Source organism: Chionomys nivalis, chromosome 15 (genome assembly GCF_950005125.1).
Source record: "Chionomys nivalis chromosome 15, mChiNiv1.1, whole genome shotgun sequence".
In the NCBI taxonomy this organism is placed as follows: domain Eukaryota; kingdom Metazoa; phylum Chordata; class Mammalia; order Rodentia; family Cricetidae; genus Chionomys; species Chionomys nivalis.
Genome location: NC_080100.1, coordinates 28,207,731 through 28,235,045, shown reverse-complemented (window position 1 = coordinate 28,235,045; position 27,315 = coordinate 28,207,731). Strand labels below are relative to the sequence as shown.

At 39.6% G+C, this 27,315-nt stretch overlaps 1 protein-coding gene across 4 annotated transcripts; it reads left to right on the top strand.

Annotated features, from left to right (window-relative positions):
• Paip1 (poly(A) binding protein interacting protein 1) lies at positions 1 to 27,315 on the top strand. 4 transcript variants are annotated; one of them, XM_057790084.1, is made up of 11 exons: positions 1 to 176; positions 1,537 to 1,703; positions 9,012 to 9,197; positions 11,776 to 11,888; positions 16,238 to 16,349; positions 17,388 to 17,513; positions 18,723 to 18,829; positions 19,515 to 19,632; positions 20,567 to 20,621; positions 23,947 to 24,040; positions 26,085 to 27,315. In XM_057790084.1, exons 2-11 carry the CDS (start codon positions 1,608 to 1,610, stop codon positions 26,176 to 26,178), a joined length of 1,101 nt encoding a protein of 366 aa, XP_057646067.1. In that variant the 5' UTR covers positions 1 to 176; positions 1,537 to 1,607; the 3' UTR covers positions 26,179 to 27,315. The 4 variants fall into 4 exon arrangements, with proteins under 4 accessions (XP_057646067.1, XP_057646064.1, XP_057646063.1 ...); XM_057790081.1 differs by lacking the exon at positions 1 to 176 and adding an exon at positions 511 to 736; XM_057790080.1 differs by lacking the exon at positions 1 to 176 and adding an exon at positions 511 to 976.

Below are 27,315 nucleotides of genomic sequence, written 5' to 3'. Positions count from 1 at the left end.
GCCTCGGGGTTCGGCCGGAGCGCTATCTCGGAGCACACCTGCGCGCCCACTGAGGTGCGCGTCGGCGAACCCTGGCGCTGCGCCCACGCCCCCTCCCCCCGGATTATTTTCCTGCCACCAACCGTCAGTCGCGCACTTTTCCTCCAGAGAACTAGCGAGGAGGTCGGAGGCGCCGGGTAAGCGTCCCCCCACTTTTCCCTCAGCCCGATCCCGAGAGCCGAGACGCCGAACGCGGCCGTCCGCGGAGCCGCCGCCCGCTGGCCCGGAGCCCCGGCTAGTCCAAGCGGCCCGGGTGGAGCCGAGGCCGCCCGCCATCCCCGCCGTCCCCGCCATCCCCGCCATTCCCGCCATCGGCGAACGTGAGCGGCCGTCGCCAGCCGGCGGGAGGGCAGCAGCGCAGGGGGCCTCCAGGCCGCGGGGGGCCGCTGTGACCCGCCTCGGCCCCACTGCGTCGCGGGAGGGCGGGCGAGAGGGCGGGGAAGCGGGGGCTTAAGCGAGAGCGTCCGCCACCCCAGCCGTAGGGAGCCGGGGAGGCGGGCGCTGAGCTGCGGCGAGTCGGCTGGGGCCCGGAGCGCGGAGGAGCGAGCAGGGCCCGCCGGTCCTCCTCATGAGGCCTGAGTGAGGCGCGGCGGTGACAGGGCGGCCCGCGGCGCCTCCCGCGCGTCCTGTTCGGAGCGGCGGCGGCGGCCCCCGTGGGAGAGCAGGAGCATGTCGGACAGTTTCGATCGGGCTCCAGGTGCTGGTCGGGAGCGGAGCCGGGGCCTGGGCCGCGGAGGGGGCGGGCCTGAGGGCGGCGGGTTCCCGAACGGAGCGGGGCCTGCGGAGCGGTCGCGGCATCAGCCGCTGCCGCAGCCCAGAGCCCCGGGCTTCCTGCAGCCGCCGCCGCTGCGCCAGCCCAGGACCGCCCCGCCGCCAGGGGCCCAGAGCGAGGCCCCCGCCGGCTCCGCGCGGCCTCCCCGGCCTGGGGCGCTCCCAGGTACGGAGCAGCTCGAGGGGGCCCCGGTGCTCCTGGGCCAGCCTCCCCCCCACCCCCCGCGGCCTTTGGCGCGCGCCGAATCCGCCCCCCGGTTCCCCGAAAGCATTCCCCGGGAGAGAGAGCCCCGCTCGGCACGGGGTAGGAACTGGGGTTTGGAAGGAGGTGCTGGCTGCCATCCTTTGTGCGCTCCGGCTGGGGGAGGGGCCCGGGTCCGGTGAGAGGTCTGGCGTCCCGGGAGGAAGTGGAAGTCACCTACCTGTCCCTGGTGAACCCGGGCCCCGGGCGAGCAGCCACTTCTTAGCCCAACTCCTTAAGAGAGAGGGAAGGGGTGGGAAAGGCTCTCGAACGTTCGTTTCGGAGGCAGGTATGTGCACTGGCGAGCCAAAGCAGGGCTATTGTTCCCTTTTGCAAGCTCTTTGTAGGACTCTTAACCATCTTACATTTTGTGTTTAACTCCCCAAATCCGGAAGTTCTCAGACGGTTTCTCAGTATGTTGTAAGTTGTTATATACAAAGGAATGAATACATCTAGCACTGCTTTTTTTTTTTTTTCTTTCTCAGAACAAACGAGGCCCCAGAGAGCTCCACCTAGTTCACAGGATAAAATCCCGCAGCAGAACTCGGAGTCAGCAATGGCTAAGCCCCAGGTGGTTGTGGCTCCTGTGCTAATGTCTAAGCTGTCTGCGAACGCCCCCGAATTTTACCCATCAGGTTATTCTAATTATGCAGTGAGTACATTCTTTTCTCCTACTACTCCGTGTTGATACTATTGGAGTAATGTGGTTAGTCTTTCGCTAGAGTATGCTGGCGCTTTTTGTACTACACACAGAAATACCTTCTTCAGCGAAGCCGTAGTTCCGGAATATAATTTGTAGTTATATTCATGGTATTGAATGTAAGCTTGTGAGACTAGGAATTCTCGTCTGCTTGTTTCCCTGTTGTGTACCTAGTACTTAGAAAGTAAATGTAAAATCACAAGCCTGGTATAAAAAGCCTAATTTCAAGGATATCTTCAATTTGTAAAACTAAAATCTCCTTCTGAACCTATGGACAACCTGTACAGTGAGTGGCCAGGAGAGCTTCCTTTAGTTTGATTTTAGCCAGATTGTAGAATATTCCTCGGTGCCTTTGGAGTAAATAACCTTTTGCTGCAAATAGGTAGTTCATGAATGTTGAGAAATGCGTATCTGGGCTCTTTATTTCTAGGGGATGTTCATCGATTATGTTAAGATAATATTTCTGGTGCTGGCTTTATGCAGAAATATTGTGAAAGTTTTTGCTGTCTTTATTTTTTTGTTTTGAGTCAAGCAAGGCAGCCCCCTGCCTCAGCCTCCCAAATCTGGAATTACAGGCATACTTTACCATGCTTCATATGTAAGCAATTTTGGTAAAGTGTTTACATAAGTATATGTAGGCATAAAGAACTTTTCACGCTTTTATTTTTGTCAATAATGTAGCAAATTTTATCTGGTCTTAGTTTTCTTAGTAGTAGGACACTCAAAGCATGGTTGGACTATAGGGAGAAATTCACTTGTCCTTGTTAAACCCAGATGAGTCAGTGAATAGAGATTAACTTCAGAAAAGGGGAGCGAATAACAGTGATGAATTGAAAAGATGACTGGTATACCTTAGCATGAGGCCTCACTCTCCGTCTATTAAATGACAACACAGTAGGAACTCAGCTCAAAGTTGACACACAGACAGCTAGAGCTGGCATCACAGCCAAAGAGGAAAAGTGTCAGCATCCTCTAAGCCTCAGTTATCCCCTTAGAATTATCCTCATGTCCAGGGGTAGCCTTTAGGGGGTTGCTTGGTTTGGTTTGGTCTTAGATAATTTTGATACATCCTAATCATCCTTGAACTTGATACCCTCCTGCCTCACAGCCTCTCCTGTTCTGGCATGTTACAAACCATTTTTCAAAGCTTACGTAAATGAAGATCTATAGGTTGCTGCTCTAACTCTACATCTAAATTCCTGTGGGAACATAGTTTGAGGTAACTTATTCACATCACTGGACTGTATCAAGGTTCCATTTGTCCACTGATCAATGGATAGCTTCTACTTTGGGGCTATTGTGAATGAGATCATTGTCTCTGCCCATGTCCTGATTGATATATGCTTTTATTTCTGCTTGGTATGTAAAAGTAGAATTTCGGGAGCCAACCTTAGTAGAAACAGCTGTCTTCTCTAACGAGATCATTCCACTCTACATTCTTCAGACTTTGATTGCTACTTGCTGTCCTTGTCAGCACTCGGTGTTTTGGGTTTAGCCATCCTGATTAGGTATGCTGTAGCTATAGTTTTACTTTCTGTTTTTCATAGTTTCTGTAAACTATATTTGGTTCTCTTTCCTGTTTGACACGTAGAGAATCTGCACTTTGTGGAACTGGAAACTCTATGCACCCTTTAGAAAAAAATGCTTTGGGACTAGACAAGAGGAAGTATAAGTATGACAAGAAAAGCAGTTGATTTGGTGAAAAAAGACATTTGTCATGAAAAGTAAAAATTAAGAATCACTCCCCAAAAAATTGTATATGACTCAGAGAGGAAAGGAACCATGGAAGCTCTGTGAGTAGTTGAATAATTCAACTCTTAAGAATGTTTTACTTTGGGCGCTAGGGAGATAGCTTAGAACTTAACACTGGCTGCTCTTCTGGAGGACCCAAGTTCAATTCCCAGCACCCACGTGGTAGCTCACAACTGTCTGTAACTCCAATTCCAGGGGATATGGTGCCCTCACATAGACATGTATGTCTATACATGCAGGTAAAAATCATAAAAATACATACATTACATAAAAATAAATCTTGAAAGGAAAAATTAAGATAAGAAAAAAAGGTTTACTCTTTAGCACCCAAAAACAGTTACCTATTTATCTGTTTTCTTCCTGTTGATGTGGACTATTTTATGATAGGAAAAATAATTGTTGTTTTTTTCTTTCAAAGTCCTGAATACAAGTCAAATGACACTTTATGAGCAAATGTGTCTGTGGGTGTGTGCAGGTGAGTGCATTTGTCTGAACAGGCCAGAGAGGCCAGATCTCTCTTTGGAACTGGATTCACAAGATGGTTGTGAGTGGCCCGTGTGGATGCTAGGAAAGGAACAAGGTCTTCTATAGAGCTGGTACATGCTCTTTTTTTTTTTTTTTCCTTCTTTCTTTTTTGAATGATTTGTTTTTATTATGTGCATTGGTGTTTGGCCTGCATGTGTGTCTGTGAGAAGTTGTTGGATCCTGAAACTGGAGTTACAGAAAATTGTGACCTGTCATGTAGATGTTGGGATTCAAACCTGGGTCCTCTGGAAGAATAGACAATACTCTTAAACACTGATCCATTCCTCTAACCCTATGGTACACACTCTTAACCACCGAGCCATCTTCTCTACCTCACCACCAGCACTTACTTTGAATCAGTCTTAGTGTTTTTTTGGTTTTTTGGGTTTTTTTGGTAGGAATTCTTTGATATCTATTAGTACATCAGCTTTTCTGTTCATTGTACCAAAACAAATGAACTAGAAACATCTTTGGCCCTTGATATATGACCTTTTATTTCAAAGACTGTTTTAGTTAGTTGCCAGCATTTAATTAAGTAGGAGATTGGGAAGTTTATATTGACTGGTTTCTGTTCAAATCATAAGAAATAGCCATAATGGACTGAAATTGGTTGAAGCAAATTGGCAGCATAATTAGATTTCTTCCCTGGCTGACTTCCTAAGTGGTAACTCTCCTGGATTTTGTGGAGACTTGGGCTTGCTGCCTTGTCCTAGTATTTTGTCACCCTTACTTCACACTACAGTTTATTCAGAGTCCAAGTTAAATGCTTTCGGTCCATTTAGTGCAGAACAGGAGCATCCTCCTTTATCAGATAAACTCGTGTGAGGAAAACTTTTCCTGATAGGAGCCGTGATGCAGAATTAGCTAGAACTAGTCCCTCCACAAATAGGTTCTGTACGCAGTGGTGGGTGGGGCACTGGTCTTGTAAGACACAGTGGAGAAAACTCTCTTTACAGGGCCTTTTCTAGTAGCCAGCCTTCTGTTTCTGGAAATCTTTGAGTCTGTTCTTGTATACATTACTGGGTCAGTAAGATGGCCTAGCAAGGTAAAGGCACTTACTGCTAGGCAGATGACCTTAAGTTCAGTCCCTGGGGGACCCACATGATAGAGAGAACCAATTCCCAAAAGCTGTCCTCTGGCTTCCACACACAGGTTCATTAGTCCAGCTGCTAGAATTTCCGCTTTTCATGCTGGGTCTCAGCAGGTTTCTGTATCCATCTGTTCCTGGTTGCTTCTCAGACTAATATGGCTATTATTTAGTTTACTTACTGATAAAAAAGGAGCTCATAAAGCATTCATTAAGAGGCAGAAATGTTTCTGTGTCACCACCCCATCACCACCCAAAAAGCTTTTTTCCTAAAAGCATCTTCGAGTTACTGCCGCCATTTTTATCTGTTTTCAGTATGGAATGCAAATCTGCAGTGTAATTTCCCCCTAGATAAGTTGATACAATTTTTATGATTGTAAAAGATCTCTGATTTTTAAATATGTAGTGTTCTTAAATTTTCTTTCTCTTAGGCCCTGAACAGTACATGAAAATCTGTTTAGTTTAAAAGTTCCAGTGTGGTAGATGTCAAAGTTACCTTTTGTAGTCTTTAAAGATCTCTTGTGTGATTTTATTAGAACTGCATATTTAATATTGCTAATCTTGTTAAGCTTTCCTTGTGTATAATCTCCTTTACTTCCAAGACTGCATCCATCATTCTCTTCTAGATTTTAGCTATGCACTTGACCTGGGCATCAGTTCTCCTTGCTTAGCTCTCCTTCCATTTCTGATGGGTGTTTCTCTAGCATCCTTCTTCCCCTCGGGTCATAGTACCTAGGGTTCTGTTTTTCCATTTTATTACCTTTTTTGTGAATCCTGCCTGCTCCCAGAATCTGATATCTGAATCACTTTCCTGTTACTTCTTGATGAGGATTCTCACATTTATCCTCAGGTATAAAACAATTATCTTTTCTAGATCTTTTTTCTAACAAGGTTATAGCAGAAACTTAGTGTGTTGACATCTCCATCCTTTTCATGTTTCAGTCCAGCAAGTCTAAGTCAGTTGTCTTCAAATTGAAGACAGATAAATTATTTGAAAAAAAGCTGATACAAGTGATATAGACTTTGATCAGGCATGGTGTGCTGCCTGTCTCTGAGAGCACTGTTAAGGCGATGGGCCTGAGGGCTCTCCCCTGTTCTCTACGGAGCACATCTGAATTTTTTTTTTTTTAATGACTTAAATTTTTTTTAATGGCATTGGTGTTTTGCTTGTGTGTGTGTCTGTAAGGGTGTCAGTCCCCTGGAACCAGAGTTACAGGCAGTTGGGAGCTGCCATGTGGGTGCTGGGAATTGAACCTGACTCCTGCAGAAGAGCAGCCAGCTCTCTTAACTGCTGAGTGTCTCTCCAGCTCCCCATTGCAGCTCTGCTTTTACTCACCAGACTTGAATCCTATTTTGAGGGGTCTATTAACAGTATATAAAGCTGACATTGGACATTCTGAACTGTGTTTTTGTCACAGTGAATGAGAGTTGATAGAAAATTAGTGGCTTCAACTGATGCCTTCAGACTTCTTGTTATTATATTAATGTTATGATTCTTTAAGTCTAGAAAACTATGTATACCAAAACCTTTTTAATTCTGAAATTCACACAGATAAGTGGTTAAATATATTAATAATGTGTATGTTTTTAATGCTTAATTGCTTTCACAACCTTCTAATAAAGTAGCAGTGCTTGTAATAATATTTTTTCACTCCAGATGTGTTGTCAGTTGTTTAGCTTTGCAGAAATGTTAGGTCTATACACATAAGTTCCTTTCTTTAAAGGGGGGCATTATGCATGCTCTTTTTATTTAACAAATTATCTTGGGACTATTTCTGAAAGATGGAATATATATATACATATTATATTAGAGATGCAATTATATTAGAGATGCATAAATTCTGTCTTGTTTTCTTAAGTGGCTATATTAAAGCTGATTATATGAATGTACAGTAATAAATTTAACCAATTTCTTGCTTATAGATTGTTAGGTTTCTTGGCAATGAACATACTTATGTCATATTTGTGTTCTGAATCTTAGTTATTTTGAGGGTAGTATAATATAAAAGTACAATTTTTCATCAGCTTTGTGTCTGTACACAAATTCAAGTTCTATGCAGTCCTTCTTTATATAAACTCCTTTTCCCCACCACTGCTTTTAGAATTAGCCTCCTTAGTGTGCCCTCATCGTACACGATCTACCTCTCTCATTGACTCTTAATAGCCTTCATCCTTCCTCAGTTTTGTTTTAGCTATTGACATTTTTCCTCAAAGGTATTAAGTCAAGTCCCTCCCTCTTTGGAACCAACATACTGCATCCTTCTACTGTATAGGATATCTCCCACAGTTTTTGAGGGTTTGGGAGGAATTTTGTTTGTTTTGCATTTTCCGTTATTTTACTTTATTTTACTTTTTTTTTTTTAGATTCATTTTTTTCTGTTTTATGTGTATGGATGTTTTTGTTCTGTTTTATGTGTATGGATGTTTTGCCTATCAGTAATGTGTGTAGATTGTGTACATGCCTGCTCCTGCACAGGTCAGAAGAAGGCATTGGATCCCCTAGAACAGGAGTTAACAGGTGGTTGTGAGCCACCATGTGAGTTCTGGGAACTAAACCCACATCCTCTGCAAGAGCAACAGTGCTCTTAACCACCCACCCCCAGATATATGAACTCTCAAGACTCTAGTTATCTCAGCATCTGAATGTACCTTGCATCGTGAGATATGAGGAGAGAACTTGGTCTGCTTTATTCGTGGCATTTCCTGTGTCATGTCCTTTCAGCACCCATACAGTTGGCACGCAGGCTCTCGGCATGGATTGCTGGTCCATCTACCTTATTGTCCAGGGCTGGAGATACTGGCATGTGCCTTGAAAGGATGTCAGACACAGTCTTACCAGGAAGACTATCTCCCTTGTATGGCATTTTTTGTACTCACTGACTCTAGAACTTAAAGCCCTTCATAAGCTGCTTCTCTATTTTGCTCATTATTTTTTCATATGATTTGTAATTTGAGTTTATTTGGAGAACGATAAATCTTATCAAGCAGTGTGTATATTTGAACATAACAGATAAATTTTAGCATGCTTTGGGGTAGTATTCCATGTGATGAGAGCAAGAAGAATTTTAAGATTATTATTACTATCCAGATTGGTTAGAAACCTAATAAAGCAACCAGAAAGTCTATTACCATCTTTATTATGATGTAATTTTGTATTTAAGCAGTTAAGTATGCTTCCCTGTCCTTGGGTATTGGCAAATAGATGACAGACAAAGCATAGTTTTTTTTCTTTCTTTCTTTTCAGTATAGATGTTCTCAAACATCTACAAAGATATACAGAGTAGTATAATATATTTCCCAGGCTGGCAATTCTGGTTTCTATATTTGGTCCATCCTTTCCCTATAGTGTTATGTTTTTGTTTTTTAATTTATTTTTATTTTATGTTCACTGGTGTTTTGCCAGCATGTATATCTGTGTGAGGTGTCGAGCCCTGGAACTGGAATTACAGACAGGTGTGAGCTGCCATGTGGGTGTTGGGAATTGAACCTGGGTCCTCTGGAACAGCAACTAGTGCTCTTAAATGCTGAGCCATCTTTCCAGTCCCCTTTCCTTACAGTTTTAATGCAAAATTAGTAACTAGGTCTTATTTCATCTGTAACTAGATTCTTCTTATATTGTTTATTATAGTGAAACTTTATTTCCTTGCCATAATATAAGTCTTCTAGGATTGAAAAGACAATTCTTTGTCTTAATGGAGCTCCTTCTGTTAAAACATGTTGGGCAAGGAAAAGGAATAGCTAGCTGAGTGCTCTTCAATTTTAATCTTTAAAGTTATGTGAGATCCCTTAAAAAATCATTGCTAGAAACACCTCAACTTAAAGCACTGCATGCTTGCTTTGCTAGTTATATGAATTAAATTGTTTTATTCCATTTTTGTTTTAATTTTGAACTGTAGGAATCCTATGAGGATGGTTGTGAGGATTATCCCACTCTATCAGAATATGTTCAGGATTTTCTGAATCATCTTACAGAGCAGCCTGGCAGTTTTGAAACAGAAATTGAACAGTTTGCAGAAACCCTGAATGGATGGGTCACAACAGACGATGCTTTGCAAGAACTTGTGGAACTCATCTACCAGCAGGTAGGTAGGCTCGTAGCAGGAGATGACTGGTAGTTTCCCAGAGCCCATAGATGGTGACTGTTATTTGAAGAAGGCCAGGTCCCTCTCCGTTTCATCCGTACTTGTTAATGCTTTGTGGATAAGAGGAGCGTTTGAAGTATGTCCGGGGTAAAATTCCTGTAGTTAGAGATTCAAGGCTAGAGCCAGGCCACACTGTCAGTTGACCTGCACAGCCCAGCTCTGTAGAAGCAGCATTTATGGCTTAGCCAGAGCTCTGTGCACAAGCAGCAGTACAGAAGAGGTCTAGGCTCAGACAAGGAAATCTACAAAAGAATCACACATACCCCTATTTTTTTTGCACCTAAAGCTAACCAACATACACAAAACAGTTGTGGATTTTTTTTTTCTCTCTGTGTTTAATTCTGTAGGATTCTTGGAGAAGGTGAGAAAAACATGTGAGAAATTTCTTGCCTCACAAATGAGGTGGTGTTGAGGACCGAATTCAGTGGCAGAGTGTTGGCCAGGCAAGTGCAGAGCCCTGAGTTTAGTCCCTAGCACTGAGATAGATAGACACAAATAAGCCAGGCTGCAAAATAGTCCAGTATTAAGTTTCAACATTTCTTGTCTTCATTTGTTTGTTCATGTGCTTTTGAGATGGTCTCACTCTGTATTTCAGGCTGGCCTGGATCTCACTATCCTAGACTGGCCTTGAACTAAAGGTGATTCTGTCTCAGCCCTCCAAGGCTGTAGGATTTGACTGTGCCCACTCTTAGGTTTTAAAGATGTGTATCTTAAGTCATTAAAATACTTAACCAGTTTAAAAAAAAAAAGACTTAACCAGTTATTTCTGTGTCGTTTAACATTCAGCTTTTGTTGTCACATATTGGGCAGTGGCATGTTAATACCATTATAAAGGGTATTAGAATGCTGTCTTTTTTTTTCCCAAAAAACTTTAGTTTTTAAAATGGTTTTCAGTACAGTTTTAAGTTTGAGAAGGTTTTTACCATACCCAAAGAGTTACTAACACATAGCGAAGAGCATACATTACAAAGATAAAACCTACAGGCATTACTCCAGCTTCCAAGAGGTATGTCATCCTTGGCTATCAAGATTAGTAAGGCTGCTTTAAGTGTATAAGTTAATTCTGCCACATAAGCGCAAAGAGAAAAAGCAGATAGTCTAGAAAGGAATGAGTTTTCTTGACTAGTGTTACTGATGGATCTACAAGTTTATACTTGAGATGGTAAGTTGTGCATTCCCAGTGGACTTTGAGCTGTTGCCCCATATGAACGCTATCCTTCTCTACTTTGGGTGTGGGGCATTCTCATGGAAAATTCAGTGAAAGAAGAATATATCCTGTCTGAAAAAAGAAAAAAAATCATATTGTAAAAGAACATATTGTAGGTGGAGAGAATGGGAGATAAGAGTAGGGTTGCTTAAAGCAAGTGGTAGCTAAAATCTCATTTTCCAGTGAGGGGAAACAAGTAGGCAATTGTGTTTAAACTAACTGACAGTTACAGAGGCTAAAAACCCTTCAGCCAATAGCAGGAAAAGCAAAGTTTGGCTTTCTTTTGTTAAGCATTTATAGTATAAGGAGAAATCATGTTTGTTTTGTTTTTGAAATGAATCAAATGTAAGCAAAAAAAGAAACCAAAAAAAAAAAAAAACCTAGAAATAGAAAGGTCTAATTATAAAACACTTGCTATGTTTCTGATAATGCTAAGATTCTACAATGGTTGCTCTAGCTCAGTGGTTGAAAGTGTTACTCCTCTGTCCACACTATACACATCTGAGCAGAGAGCTTAACTCATTCTCTTCTAGTGAAGTGATCCAGAAGGGGATAGAATCTGTGATTTATTGGTTATCTCTGTGACCTTGGTCAGGCTTCTGAAGCCCTCTCACGTGTTTTCCTGTCTATCACAAGGTGGTAAACTGTGTCCTCCTGTTCTCTAAAATCTGCAGTTGAAGTCTAAATTTTTTAAGTGCTGCTTCTGCTATGAAATCAAGATGTAGCATTTTCTCACTTAGTTTTACTTATTTTCTATTTTTAAGTAGTTGTTTTTATTTCCTTTTTATTCCGTGTGTTTTGGGATGTTCAAGCCAAGTCCTGTTAGTCGCCTTTTTGTGTGTCAAACTGAAGCTAGGAAGGTTTCAGTAGTGGCCAAGGTCACAAAGCAGAATATTTGGGTGTCTTGTTGTGGACTGCTAGATCTCAAAGTGTGTGCTGTCCTTTCGTGAGAAACAACATTGATGAGTAGTTTTGTAGCTACCCTCATCATTCATAATTGTTACCAAACAGTCATGTACACGTCTGTATTTTCTGCAAAACTGGGTTAACATCAAGAGACATTTTCTAATTGTTTCTGGTAACCTCAGGTGAATGAGGGATAGGAGAAGTCCCCTTACAGTTTTCTTTGTACTGTGGTTCTTAGTATAAGGATAGGTGGGAGGATTCACTTTCTTAGGCCTAACAAAAACCTTTTAACATATACTATATAGTTCATTTTAGTAGCCAAATGGTGTTCCTCCATAAGATATTGCTAAGTATTTGCATTGATAATAATGTATTTGTGTCATACAAAACTTTTCTTTTTAAAAGGCCACGTCTATCCCAAATTTCTCTTACATGGGAGCTCGCCTGTGTAATTACCTGTCCCATCATCTGACAATTAGCCCACAGAGTGGCAACTTCCGCCAATTGCTACTTCAAAGGTCAGTGTGAATATAAAATTACAGATAATAGAATTTGACCATTGATGTTTTCTAAACACCTTACAATATAGGTTGCAGGGGAATATAGGCAGACCAGTCTGATTTCCAAAATATTTAAACCTTAGAGTCAAATGTCAGTTTTTCCTTTGCCTTTGGTTTGGGATTTAGAAATGCCTTTCCCAGAATCATCAAAATGATTAGTGATGTGTTTTTAAGTATTTTGGTAGTTTTAGTTTGAGAATTTAAATTTGATAAAAATGAGTAATTCATTTTTCTTGACTGATTTGAACTACCACCCGCATCACACTGCATTCTTTTTTTTTTTAAATATTTATTTATTATGTATACAATATTCTGTCTGTATATATGCCTGCAAGCCAGAAGAGGGCACCAGACCTCATTACAGATGGTTGTGAAGCCACCATGTGGTTGCTGGGAATTGAACTCAGGACCTTTGGAAGAGCAGGCAATGCTCTTAACCACTGAGCCATCTCTCCAGCCTCCCACACTGCATTCTTAAACTTGAGCTTTAAATCTGATTCTTCATCATGTTCCATCTGTTACTTGTTCTTATTATATAGTCTAATTACTATATAATAGCTATGTTAAGAGCTCTAAAATTTAAATAGTTCTCTGTTCTTATAGAATCTTCTTGCTCTACACCTTTTTACAGTTAGAATTACTGTTTAGATTACACAAGCATTGTCGTTATATTACATATTTAATAGTTGGCATTGATTCATGAATTATTAAGGAAAACTTTAATTTTCTTAAAGTGAGTGTGGTAGCTCGCCGAAGACAGGATTGCTTCAAGTTCAAGGTTAGCCTGGGATACATACTAAATTCCACTCCAGCCCAGGCTACAGAGTGAGACTCTCCCTCAAAAAACCAAAACTTTTTTTTAATCTAATCTTTAGCAATAAGATTATTTTCATGTTTAATAAGTTTATTATCATTTGTCCATTCCTTTTTTTTTTTTTTTTTTTTTTTTTTTGGTTTTTCGAGACAGGGTTTCTCTGTGGCTTTGGAGCCTGTCCTGGAACTAGCTCTGTAGACCAGGCTGGTCTCGAACTCACAGAGATCCGCCTGCCTCTGCCTCCCGAGTGCTGGGATTAAAGGCGTGCGCCACCATCGCCCGGCTGTCCATTAATTCTTTAAACATACTTGTAGTAGAGGACCTGAGGTATAGTTTGGGACTAGAGTGCAAACCTCTGAGTTCAGTTTCCACTGTACGTGCCTGCATGTGTGCGCAGACACACCAAAAAATTAGTGATTACAAGATATTTGAGTAATAATTCTAAAGATAGAACCCAGCTAATATGGAAAAGGAAACCTCACAGGTTCCCAACCATAGACAAAGAACTGCAGGCAACTAAGGAATACTGAGAGTAGGGGAAAGTCTTCTCTGGTGTCCTGGGGTTACTGTTGACCGTGACCAAAGCTGCTTGGGGAGGAGAGGGTTGGTTTGGTTTATGCTTCCACATCATGGTTCATTACTTAAGGAATTCAGGATGGGAACTCAAACAGGGCAGGAACCTCTCCAGCTCCATTAGCAGGAGCTGATGCAGAGGCCATGGAGGCATGCATGCTACTTACTGGCTTGCTCCTATGGCTTGCTCAGCCTTCTTATAGAACCCGGGACCACTGACCTTGGGATGGTACCACCCACAATAGGCTGGACCTTCCCATATCATTCACTAGTTAAGAAAATGCCCTATATCTGGTTCTTAGGGAGCCATTTTCTCAATTGAGGTTCCCTTCTTTCAGATAATTCTAGCTTGTATCAAGTTAACATAAAACTGTACAGCACACCAAGGGAAGAGGCCATTGGTTATCCAATACCAAGTGGTCAGCCCTGAAATCATATGCATACAAGTAACATTATATGGACTGAGCAGGGTGTACACATGTGTGCGTGCACGCACACACACACATATACACACACAACAACAATTAAAAATTAAGAGACTATAGACCATGTATTTGGGTGGAGAGAAGGGATAAAATGAATTATGTAATTATGTGTAAATTTGAAAAAAAATTTAAAAAGTTAGGCCTTAAAGGTGGTTCTCCAAATACACATGTAAAAGATGAATTGTGCTAGCAGCTCAAGTGGATAGCCATTCAGAGAAAAGAAAAAGGAGAGAAGAGTTCCTATCCTGTAGCAGATTAAATGCCAAGCACATCAGACTAAAGGGAGACAAACAGGGAAGTATTTAACAAGTGAACACATCTTGGGTTGTCAAAGCTGTTTTGAGCAAGATATTGTACCCATAGGCCATAAGCTTAGATGAGAAAATTTTGTTAGATATAAATTACACTTGGGAGTAGTCAACTTTATATGAAGTAAAAATTGGAAATTGTATACATAGCAATGAGCTCTTTTATGCGTTCATGAAAGAGATCTCTAGGAATGAGTAAGAAAATGTTTAGTGGGGCTGGAGAGATGGCTCAGAGGTTGAGTACCTGGCTGCTCTTCCAGAGGACCTAGGTTTGGTTCTCAGCACCACATGGCCACTCACAGCCATCTCTAACTCCAGTTCTGGCTCCCTCTTCTGTAATCTTTGGGTAGTGCATACACATGGTACAAAGAACATGCAGGCAAAACACCCATACACATACAATAGTAAATTCTTAGAAAATATTTCAAATGGTTCTGGATAAATACAGTTTGGAAAAATAAAAATGGCAAATTTACATATATTTTAAGAACTATCCTTACTATAATTACATACAAATTGTAGTGTCTGGACAGAGAAAGTGGATTACAAGCAGAGTATGCTGCCAGAAAGGCAGCCTTATTAAATTTCTGTATGAACTTCTACAGTACTGTAAGACTGTCAGTAATATGACTGGGAAACAGAGCACAGTTCTACCCTTAGAGATATATGCATGTTTGTATGTATGTATGTACTTTGAAAAAGACAGAATGAAGTTGTAGTGGTATGGGGTAGTAATCTGGTCTTTATTTTCACCTTTGTGAGATAAACACAGGTTCTTTCTATAATTGAAAATAGTTAGCTCTGGAGGACTTAGAGTCTTTCATCTGGATAATTATCCATAGAGGATAAGAATTTACTTGGGCACATACTTTGTGTCTTTTATCTTATGTCTTTAGAAATTTATAAAAGGAAAAATCTATTTTATCAAAACTTAACTAAAATTACAACAGAAGGTAAGAAAGGGTTTGGATAGCTGAGTTGCTGCTGATTAGTTAGCCCTTTTATTATTTTAACTGGTTCCCTTTCCATATATATCTCCGAGAATTCCTTTAATATCTTTAAGAAGGTAAGGCATCTTGCTATGTTTGACTCAAACATGGTGCTCATTAGGTAACGTGTGATAGAGTTGGCTACATGGGAACAATAAACATAAGTCTGTGGTCTTTTTACACCACCGGCTAAATGTTTGGGCAAGATAGGATTTCTTTGTATAAAGAAACTATTATAAGCTGGCTGTATGGAAACCATTCAGTCTCCAAAAGCTCTTAACTGCTGAGAAACCTTTTCAGTCCCTTCCTTTGTCTTTTATTTTTCTTTTTAAGAGAATGGTCAACATCAGTTTTGTAAAACAAATTACTTTCCCAGACATTTCAAAAAAAATTAGAAGAAAATTAAAAACATCCATTTTAGTAATAGTGGCTAACTATTACTAGATTCCATGGTAGACAATTAGGATTAGTTTATATGCCTTGGAACTGTGAGTATAAAACTCCCAGATTTCTGTTTATTACCTGTATGAGTTAGAGGTATAATCTCTGATAATATACACTGGGAAGTATAAGAATAAAGAATTTGTTGGGTGTGTTGGTGCAAAATCGGATCCAGATCATAGGAGGGCCATGAGTTGAAAGCTTGGCTAAATGACATAGTAGTTTAAGCCAGACTGGACAGCTCAGCAAAAACCCACCTACAAAATGCAAAAAGGGGCTGGGTATATAGCTCACTGTTGCCTGGTCTTGTGCACACAAGACCCCAGAGTCAACCTAAAAAAAAAATTTTTTTTTCTTCCCCACCTCTTCAGCTTAACTGGATACACAAGTATAAAGAACACTTTAGAGATGGATAAAAATAGCAAAAATACCAATAAGGCATGATATAATTTTTCCTGTTTTAGTTCTAGAATGTTCTGAACCTTGTGAAATGTATACTGTTACTATTACAATTTGATCTGCTAGTTTTATTCTTATTCCTGGCAGTATCTTAGAACTGCATCTGAGGTCAGGACAGTGATTGTGCTTGCCTTGGTTGCTGTTGGTAACTAGACTGACAAATGACAAAAAACAAATCTTGGTTTACTGTTGAAAAGTCAAAGCAGTATGAGATGGTTAAAAGATACATCTTTATTAGATGCCGGACGGAGTATGAAGTTAAAGACCAAGCTGCAAAAGGAGATGAAGTGACTCGGAAACGATTTCATGCATTTGTTCTGTTTCTGGGAGAACTATACCTTAACCTGGAGGTGAGAACATTTCTTATTAGTACTTCAAGGTCTGAACATGTGAAAATACTTCCAGGAAGGAATTTTTGTTCACGTTATATTTTTACAACATCAAAAATAAAATAGAAGAAAATTAGTTCAATGACCGCTACCAGGTGATAACTGCCTGCAATCACAGCAGTTGGAGGGAATCTTGAGTTTTAGAGTAGCCCGGGCTACATAGTGAAAATGTCAAAGTTAAAATGAAGGGGACCAGGGTGAAAGCAAATCTTTTCATACCTAATTATATTTGAATGGAACATTGATAACTTTTGTTCTGCTCATAAGCAGAACAAAATCATAAGTCATCACTAAGCTTTTAAAAGTCCTTATATGCTCAGGAAGCCAACCCTGTCAACCAGGCCAGCATCATGCTTGTAGCGTTACTCCTGCCTTAGCCTCCCATGTGCTAGGATCCTAAGCCTTGAGTCCCACAGCCAGGTTCGGTGCTGGGCTATTAGCCATAGAGGATGGTCTTTTTGTAAGTCTTAGTGCATTCCTTTTTCACTCTTTTGCTTTGTTTTACTTTGATTTTGAGACAGGGTTTCTCTGTGTAGCCTTGGCTATCCTGGAACTTTCTCTGTAGACCAGACTGGCCTCCACTTCACATAGATCCGCCTGCCTCTGCTTTCCGAGTGCTGGGATTAAAGGTGTACGCTGCTGCCACCACTCAGCCACTCCATACACATAATAAAATACAACTTGAAATACCTGGTTTTTTTTTTTTCATGGTGGCTTAAATTACAGCATGTTTACTGAAGCAGCACTATTGAAGTAGACTTATTTCTATGATGTTTTATGGGTGATGAATAAGAATTAAATTTTACCTATATCTACAGTTTTATTAGAGGTATTATTTATATAGAGAACAATTGTAATTAATTTGGTGAAGTTATCACAGTGTGTTCCTTTCGTTTTTATATTTAACTGAATTTTGCAACTGCTTCATAGGCTATTCATATGTCTGTATCACATTTGAGTATTGCTGCTTTTAGTGTCCTACTGTTTATTCTCCTAAAGATCAAAGGAACAAATGGGCAGGTTACAAGAGCAGATATTCTTCAGGTTGGTCTCCGGGAACTGCTGAATGCTCTGTTCGCTAATCCTATGGATGACAACTTAATTTGTGCAGTAAAATTGCTAAAGGTTGGTTTTTCTTTAAAATTCCTTTTTAACATTATTTTGTGTGTGCTTGTGCATACCTGGAAGTTAAAAGACACTTTGAGGGGTTTTCTTTCTATCATGTGGTTCTGGGAATTAAACTCTGGTTTATTGGAAATCTTTCATCCCAGCCCATTTGTAAATTCCCCTTTTTTTTCCGTTTGTGTGCCCTTACAAAAAAGCTCTTAGTCTATTTTAGCTTTTTATTTTTGACTCCCAGATGAAAGTTTTAAATCAATCTGGAGAGATTTAGCTCTGTATTGAGCACCTTCTTAGTATTCTATTGTATTCAGACTTTTGCTAATGTCTATTATTTTAATGAACACTTGGGCTGTTGTGCATTTGGCTGCTGTAGTACTGCTAGTAGTCTTCCATTATCTCTTTATAGATACTTTTGAAGATTAAATTTTTGAACACTCAGAGGGTCAATGAACATAGGTATTTTATATGACAGATAATATCCAAGTTTGCTGAGCTGCAGCTCTGTACTCTTCCTAGTAATGAATGAGTACACCTTTCTCCACATCTTCAGGGAAAGTAGGATCAGCCAGTTCTGCTTTTGTCATGGTGAAGTAAAAATCCTCACAATGATTTGAAGTTACCTGATTAGTAGTCAATTTAAGCATTCCTTCATGGTTACTGGCCATGTTTGTTTCTGTGAATGGCCTGTTCATATCTTGTTCATATCTTTAATTTCTTTCTTTTAAAACATTGTGTGTGTCTGTGCACGTGTGCGCGCGTGCGCGCGTGCCTGCCTGCCTATACCTATGGTTTAAGAAGGTGTCACAATGTAGATCTGGCCATCCTGAAACTAGCTCTGGACCAGGCTGGCCTCAAACTCACAGATCTGCCTGCCTCTGCCTCCCAGGTGCTCGGATTAAAGGCGTGCACCACAACATCTGACGTTGATTATTTTTTAAAAAGAGACATGCCTTAAAATTTAATAGCTAATCTTAGTCATAGAGGAACAATAACATAATTATGGATGTGAAACCATATAGCTTTATTTTCTAATTAGTCAAAAGCAGAGATGGTATAGACGTCTCCGCATAGAGACAGTCGGCAGAGAATAATTGGAAATATCTAACCATTAAATTCATCTTGTTTAAAAAATAAAGTTTCAACTTTTGCTAATACCTTTTAAAAAATCTCTCCTCTATTGCATTTTTATTTTACTGACATCTGTGCTTTTAGTTGACAGGATCAGTTTTAGAAGATACTTGGAAGGAAAAGGGGAAAACTGATATGGAAGAAATAATTCAGAGAATTGAAAATGTTGTCCTAGATGCAAACTGCAGCAGGTAGGAAAGAAGCTAGTAGATGTCAGACTTTTCTTCTTCTGGTTTTTGTTTTTTTTCTTCTTCTTAGGATTTTGAATCATTATTACTTCATTAAAGTGATTAAGATTATGGATCAGTTTAGTATTTTGCCTATGACATGTCACTACTAAGTTTTGTTCAGCTATACTTAAAAACTTAAAATTTTCTTTGTGGTAAGATATGATGAGTCTATTGAGAAAGAAAATGATGTAGACTTTAAACATGGACCTAGTGTTTGTGTAGTGAACTTTACCATAAGTAATATAAAAGACCAGTGTGATTCATGACCAAAATATAGTCCGCGTTAAGTAGATCAGATTTCAAGTTTTTTTGTTTTGTTGTTTTATCAAGACAGGGTCTCACAATGTACCTCTGGCTGGCTGTCTTTTAACTCACTAATGACCAGGCTGGCCTCAAACCCATAGAGATCTGCCTGCCTCTGCCTCCCAAGTGCTGGAATTAAAAGTGTGTACCAGTAAGCCCAGTTTCAAGCTTGTTTTTTAAAAGTAAAAATAATACAGTGAATTATGTCATTAAAAATGTCTGGAAGTTTAAAGCATTGGGTGTCTGTTAAGTTGTAAATGGAGCCTTGCTAGAAATATTTTAGAGCCTCACAGCACTTGGGCGATGGATGCATATTAATTTGATTTCTAATTTTTGTCTGTAGAGATGTAAAACAGATGCTCTTGAAGCTTGTAGAACTTCGATCAAGTAACTGGGGCAGGGTCCATGCAACTTCAACATACAGAGAAGCTACCCCTGAAAATGACCCTAACTACTTCATGGTATGCCATGTTTGTGTCTCACTTAATGCTTTGTCTTAGTTACTTTTCTGTAGCTGTGATAAAACACCATGACCAAGGCAACTTAGAAAAGAAAGCATTTAATCGAGCCTGGGATTGCAGAGCATTAAGAGTTTACAGTGGTGGAGCAAAGGCACAGGTAGGAACAGCTGGGAGCTCACATCTCTGTCCACAAACAGAAGTCAGAGCACACTGGGAAGTGACATCAGAGTTTTTTGAAACCTCACATCCTGCCCCCAGGACACACTTCCTCCAGCAAAGCCACATCTAATCCTTCCCAAACAATTCACCAACTGCAGACTAAGTATTCTAACGTATGAGCCTGTAGGGGCTCTTCTTGTTCAAAGCACCACATGGTGAATTCAGTATTGGAAATTGAGTTATATAAAACTATTCTCATAATCCAGTGCCAATTAAACATTTTTATCGCCACAGGAGCCAGTAAGGAGATCATGTAAATAAATAGAGATCCTCTAGTGAAAAGGAGACTATATCAAGATCATCCATTGTCAAGATGGATGTAGTAGTAATGTGAAAAAGACCAGGACAATGATGCCCTGTAGCTTCTGACATCACCAGATGTGTAGCAGCTACAAAGGAATACACAACCCTTAAAAACTCCTTAACTTGTAAACTCCTTAAAAATGGCAGGATAATAAGAACACAAAGCTAAAAGCTAATTCAGCCAGGGATGGATCAACACTAGACAGCAGGACCTAGAACCGCAGAAGGCAAGCAAAACCTAAAAGGTGGAAAACTAAAAGCCATGTGCATTCCCAGTAAATTGGAGGGACTGTTAGGATGTTGGGCTTGCTTGTTTGTGTACAGTATTAACTGCAGGTGATTGATCTCAGCCATACTACTTTAATGTATTTCAAACTGAGCACCTACTTTTTATCATTTTGATTTATCCTAGAATGAACCAACATTTTATACATCTGATGGTGTCCCTTTCACTGCTGCTGACCCAGGTATGTTGTCTCAGTCACTTTTCCCCCATTTTTTTAAGTAGTAAATTACATAAAGACTCTTTGATAGTATTAAGTATGACTTTTTTTCTTCAGTGGGGAGTGTTGTTTTGTTTTTCTCTCTAATAACTCTGGCTGTCCTAGAACTGCCTTTGTAGACCAGGCTGGCTTCAAACTCACAGAGATCCGCCTACCTCTGCTTCCAGAATGCTGGAATGAAAGGTGTGCGCCACCACTGCCTGGAATGGTTCATATATTATAAGATTGTAGGGCTACAATTTGTCATGTGTTGTATTTGATTACTTGGTACTATTCTGGACAGTCAGATCTCCTCCCTCAGTTAAGGACAGCCATTTTTATTTTGTACTTCTTCTTAGTATTTGTTTTTATCTTAACTTTTCAGATGATTAGCATAGATGGTAAAGACAACTTATATTAAAGTTATTGCAGTTACTAAGAATTACAGACTGCATTAGTGTCCATGATTCAGAGCAAATTAAAATTCAAGTCTCTGTGTACCTTCCAGTAAAGGGTTATTTATAGAAAAATGGCAGTAGTTGTGACAGGTGGAACTGTAGACTGAAAGAGAGAAAGTCTTCCGATTTAGTGCAAACTACAACCCGCTACAATTGGGTTTTTTTCCCAGTCTTTTCCTCTAAATAACAACATTGACTGTCATGTGCCTCTGACACAAGAGTCTGTAGGATGAGGAAGTAGAACTAAGTTATAAGGTGAGCATCTTCAGCTTCACTAAGCAGTGTTGCCAGAATTGCTTTTCAGCAATGGTCGTTCCATTTAGTTTTCCGACCCACAGCTTAGACGACTTTTGTTTTTTATTCTTGCAACACTTAATAGGTATAATTTCTGTCAACCCAACTATATGAAATTCTATGTAGTTATTTTCATGACAATAATACTGAATTTCTTCCTGTGTGTTAACCTTTGATTTTTTTTTTTCTTTGAAAATTGCCTCTTGGTTGTCTTTTCCCCATATTTCTGCTGGGGTTACTTGTCTTACTGATTTGTGATTCCTTACAAAGTCTAGAAAAAGATGACCTTGGTCATTTAACGGTTTTATCCCTTTGTGCTATGTGACTATCTTTCCATTTTATTTATAATGTATTTTCATATACATACTTTGAGCTTTAATTTATCAGACTTGTTTGTGCTGATTTTTACTTAATTACATTTTATTTTCTTCTAAAAATCATACTTTGCTGTTTTCTTATTTATCTACCTAATTTTTACATAGAGAATATTTAGTTTTTAACTATTTTTCACTGTATTGTTTTAGCAGCAGATATTAACTTAATCTTCCTCTCTTAGTTATAATTAAGCTACCTATGGCATGCTGAATAATATTCATCTTGGGATTCTTTGTCCGTATACTTGTCTTCATATACCAGTAACCCATTCTTTACTAGTCTTATGTAACTCATGCTGTTTCTGGTAAGACAGATCATAATCTTTAAAAAGAAAAGAAAATTACTTCAGTGTCAAATTTTTATTGCAAGCTCATTTTTGTCTTTTAGAAATTACTTCAAAATTACAGAGAAGTAAAAATTGCACAAAGAATATCCATTTGGCCTTTTCCCAGGTGTTCTTTTGATAATGATTTACTCAGCGTATCTTTTTCTCTGTCTCCACACATTTTATTTTCTTTTTTTTTTTTTTTTTTTTTTGGTTTTTCGAGACAGGGTTTCTCTGTGGTTTTGGAGCCTGTCCTGGAACTAGCTCTTGTAGACCAGGCTGGTCTCGACACATTTTATTTTCTTAAGCCATTTGCATTATCTGTTTCAGTATGAATGGGGTAATGATTTTAACCTTTATTTATTTATAAATTTATTTATTTATTTATAAATAAATAAATAAACAGACCCTTGGGCTGTCGGAACCTCTACCCAAAATAGAGTTAGATTTGCCTTTGCCTGGAGCCACAGGTATATCGCTAGCTTGCGAACACTTGGATGGCTGGGTTTTGGTTCTTTTCATTTTTCCTCCTGGGCTTTTTTTTTTTTTTTAATGTGGAGATTAGAAATTCGAGGTCAAATATGCTGTTACAAACTCTGGGTAAACAGTTTCTTCAGAGTGCCTGGCCTCATTCCATTCTCAAACGTATAATCAACTTTTGTTTGCCACTGAGGTGTTTTATTTGCTTTTCCAGGTCCATCCTTTTAAGATGTCAACCCTTAGATGTTTATGAAGGATGAGAGATAGGTATATAGAGCATGAGTTCTATCTTCCTGTTCTACACAGACCTAGGGCCTTGCTTTTGAATGTTTGTGTGTTTTAAATGCCAAGCCCCTTGATGACTGAACCCCCCCCCCCCCCCCGTGAGCCTCCAAGCTGTACTGTATATGCATGATGTGGAGTTCCTGTTGACCTGCGTTGATACATCTAAAAGAATATCATACGTAAAGTACTTAAGCAAGAAATCTTTATGCTTAAATTTTCTCTTAACCTGTCAAAATTGGAATGTCACCAACGCCTGATATTTAGAGTTTTATAAAGACAGTCTTGGAAAAGCTTGGCCCTAACCCAGAAATATTCCCTCAAAACGGGAATGAAGATTAGCCTGGTGTGGTGGAGACCTATAATCCTGCCTGCTCTGGAGGTAGAGTCAGGAGGCTTACAACACAGGCCTGGGCAACTTAATAAGATCCTGGTTCAAGATAAAAATTAAACCACGTGTGGTGGTGCACACCTTTGATCCCAGTGTTTGGAGGCAGAGGCAGGAGAACTCTGTAAGTTCAATGGTGGCCTGGTTGGCATAGGCAGTTTCCACAGCAGCCCGGGCCACATAAACAGACCCCTCCCCCTTCTCTCTTATATACACACACACACTCACTCACAGACCAAAACCTATAAAAAGTATAAAGAGCGTGGTGTGATGGCACACACCTTTATCCCCAGCAATTGGCAGGAGAAGCCTGGAGTTTCTCCTGAGCTCAAGGCCCACCTGGTCTACCTAAAGAGTTCCAGGACAGTCAGCTACAGAAACCCTCTCAAACAAACAAAAAGTTACGAGATTTTGGGGTTATAGTTCAGTTGTAGAATATTTGCCATAGTATATGGGAGACCTGAGGTTCAGTCTTGAGTAACTCAACTGTGGAATATATTTACATTTAAAATGATAGTGTGTATAAATATTTTAAGGTTTGTGAGCATGCAAGGAAATGAGCAAGCCGAATAGAATATAAATTTTATGAAAATATATAATTACTACTATTTAAACAATGGTCTTCTTAAAGTCATTAAGAGACTATAGAGACAAAACTGTTCATTTCATAGGATATTCACTCGGTTTTTTCCCTGTATTGTCTTGTAGATTACCAAGAGAAGTATCAGGAGTTACTTGAAAGAGAGGACTTTTTTCCAGATTATGAAGAAAATGGAACAGATTTATCAGGGGCTGGTGACCCGTAAGTTCTCCTTTTCATTACTGATACTCTTTGTATATCCGTGTTCTTGTGCATGTGTGTGTGTGCATGTGGAGGCCAAAGGTTGGTGTCAGGTGTCTTCTTTAGTCACTGTTCACATGATTTTGAGTCGGGTCTCTTGCTAAACCTGGAAGTAACTGATTTCACTTAGGTTGACTGACCTAGAGGCCTTTCCTGCCTCCTCAGATTTGAGATTACAGTCACTAGTCACCACACCCAGCTTTTTTGCATGCATGCTGAACTAAACTCAGGACTCTGTGCTCCACAGCAACTGCTTTACTCTGAACCATTCTCCACAACCCCTTATTACTCATTCTTTATGAAGCTTCTGTGACCAAGTTTTGAGATAACTAGAAGAGCAGTTATAAAAGAATGGCATTCAAGGGCCAGCAAGATGGCTCAGCTGGTAGAAATACTTCTTCACAAGCCTCATGTCTTGCATTCAATTCCTGGACCCCTCCTTGGAATGATGGATGGATGCAGAAAGCCGACTTTAGAGTTGCTCGTCCCCTGCCTTCCAGTAGGCAGCTAAGTGCTGTACTACAGGAGTGCACCGCCCTGTTGCAATGCTTGTGTATTTACAGATGCTGGAACCGGAGGGACAGGGCTTTCTGGATTACGTAATCTCAAAAGTAGCTTCTTGTTACACAGTCTGATTTTAGATACATGGCAAAGTGACCTGTCACTGTGAGAAGAACCTTGCAGAAATAAAGGTTTTTGTTATTGTTTTTTTGTTTTTGTATTTTTTTTTATATTTTTGGTTTTTTTTGAGACAGGGTTTCTCTGATTTTTTTTATTTTTTAAGAAAGAAAACAAACTATCTTTTTTCATTTTATATAGTAATCCCAGTTCCCACTCCCTCCCCTCCTTCCATTCCCTCCACTCCACCTTCCCTGCAACCCCAGTCCCGATCCATTCCTCGGAGAGGGTAAGACATATTGCTTTGGGGAAGGTCCAAGGCCCTCCCTACTATATCTAGGCTGAGCAAGGTATCCATCCAGAAAGAATGGGTTCCCAAAAAGTCAGTACAAGAAGTAGGGATAAATCCTGGTGCCACTGCCAATGGCCCTGCAGTCTGCCCCAGCCGTACAACTGTTACCTACATTCAGAGGGTCTAGTTTGGTCCTAACTTGTTCCTTCCCAGTCCGACTGGAGTTGGTGAGCTCCATTAGCTCAGGCAGACTGTTTCAGTGGGTGTCCCCATCATGGTCTTGACCCCTTTGCTCACATTCTCACTCCTCCCACTTTTCAACTGGACTTTGGGAGCTCAGCCTAGTGCTTTGCTGCATGTCTCTGCCTGTTTCCATCAGTTGCTGATGAATATTCTGTGGTAACATTTAAGATACTCATCACGGGGCTGGAGAGATGCTTCAGGGGTTAAGAGCACTGGCTATTCTTCCAAAGGACCCAGGTCCAATTCCCAGCAGCCACATGGCAGCTCACAACTGTCTGTAACTCCCAACTCCAGAGGACCCGAGGACACCTTCACACAGACACACATGCAGGCAATACGCCAATGTATATAAAAATAAATAAATCTTTAAAGAAAAAAAAAGAACACTTGCTCCTCTTCTAGAGGACGGAGGACTGGGGTTTGATTCTCAATATCCATATCTGGTGGCTCACAACCACCTTCAACTCTAGCTTGGGTGGAACCAACGCCCTCTTCTGACCTCTGTGGGTACCAGTACACATGTTACATATATGGACACAGATACTTACATACAAATAAATGATATTCATCACAGAAATAAGTTTAATGTTAATTAAACATAACTACTGGAAGGATAAAACTTTTTGAATGGAATAAAAAATCATAAGCAGACATTTCTGAAATCATGTTCTAGTTAAAGTATTTATTAAGAAGGTGTGAACTTATACATGTCAAGCCTTCTATTAACTTTTAAATGCACATATCTAAAAATAAAACAGAATTCAGTCTAGGAAAGTATGCTTAACATCTCCAGACATTTCAACATTTTGAAGAATAGTAAAGTTACATGATCATTTTTGTCTTCTTTTGCAGATATTTGGACGATATTGATGATGAGATGGACCCAGAGATTGAAGAAGCTTATGAAAAGTTTTGTTTAGAATCAGAGCGTAAGCGAAAACAGTAAAGTTAAATCTGAGGCTGTCAGGGTTTTTGTTTTGTTTTTTTTTGGTTTTTTTTTTTTAAGTTTAGGTCTGGTGATTTAGCAGAACACAGGAAAGCAAGAAACTGTGTCGGACTTATACCAAATTAAGGATGTTGAGTTATGTTACTAATGTATGCAACTTTAATTTTGTTTTAACACTACCTGCCAAAATAAACTTTATTCCCTGTAACTTAAAAATGTGTATATATATATAATAGTTTTATTATGTACAGTTAATTCTACTGTTTTGGCTGCAATAAAGTCGATTTTGAAATAAATGAAATGTTGAAAGAAAATTTTGCTAGCTGATTAGATGCTTATCGTTCAACTTTTTCTTGAGGTGAAAAGTCTTAGCCTGGAATTACATATTACTGCCAAAATGTAGCATTCTCTTTTAGGTATGACTATTACAGATTTTATTTTAGTTTAACATTTATTTCTCTATAAATTTAGTTTCAAATACTAATCATGATCATGAAAATCTTTAGCACCAAAGTCTTGGGGAATATAAACAACTTATTACATATGTAGATGCTATTTGATATCAAAGGCTTTTAAACTGTCCTTAATTGAGGGGTGGGTGGGGCTTAGAACACCAGCTAAGGAGCCAAGACTTCATTGAGGATTTATTCCAATTCAAGAATCATTTTCTCTGTTTGACTTGACTGACTTCATCGCCCTCTATCATATAGCATTACTCTGCTTTCTTTTTTTTTTTTTTTTTTTTTCTGCTTTCTTTATAAGGCGTTCTCATTTTTATTTCACAGCATGGATTGCATTGACTTTTTACCAGAGACTGGAGTAGGTGTTTGTCATTCAGGTTTTCATCTGCTTTATAATTGATATGCCGTGAATATCACTTTTCTAATACTTTTAATATACTGTACCACCTTGGCACTATTTAAGTAATGTTTTTACCTAATGTCAAATCTTTTTCCAACTAACTAAAAAATAAGAAAGGGTTGCTTGTAAATATGCATGTAAATAGTTGTGTTAATATTAACACTCACTGTTTTACATTTGGTACATCTGTCTGCTTATACAGTTAGTTTTCTCACTTTTCTGCTTGTTTGTTCATCTGTATTAAAATTAGAATTTGAAAATAAAACTTAGTTTTGT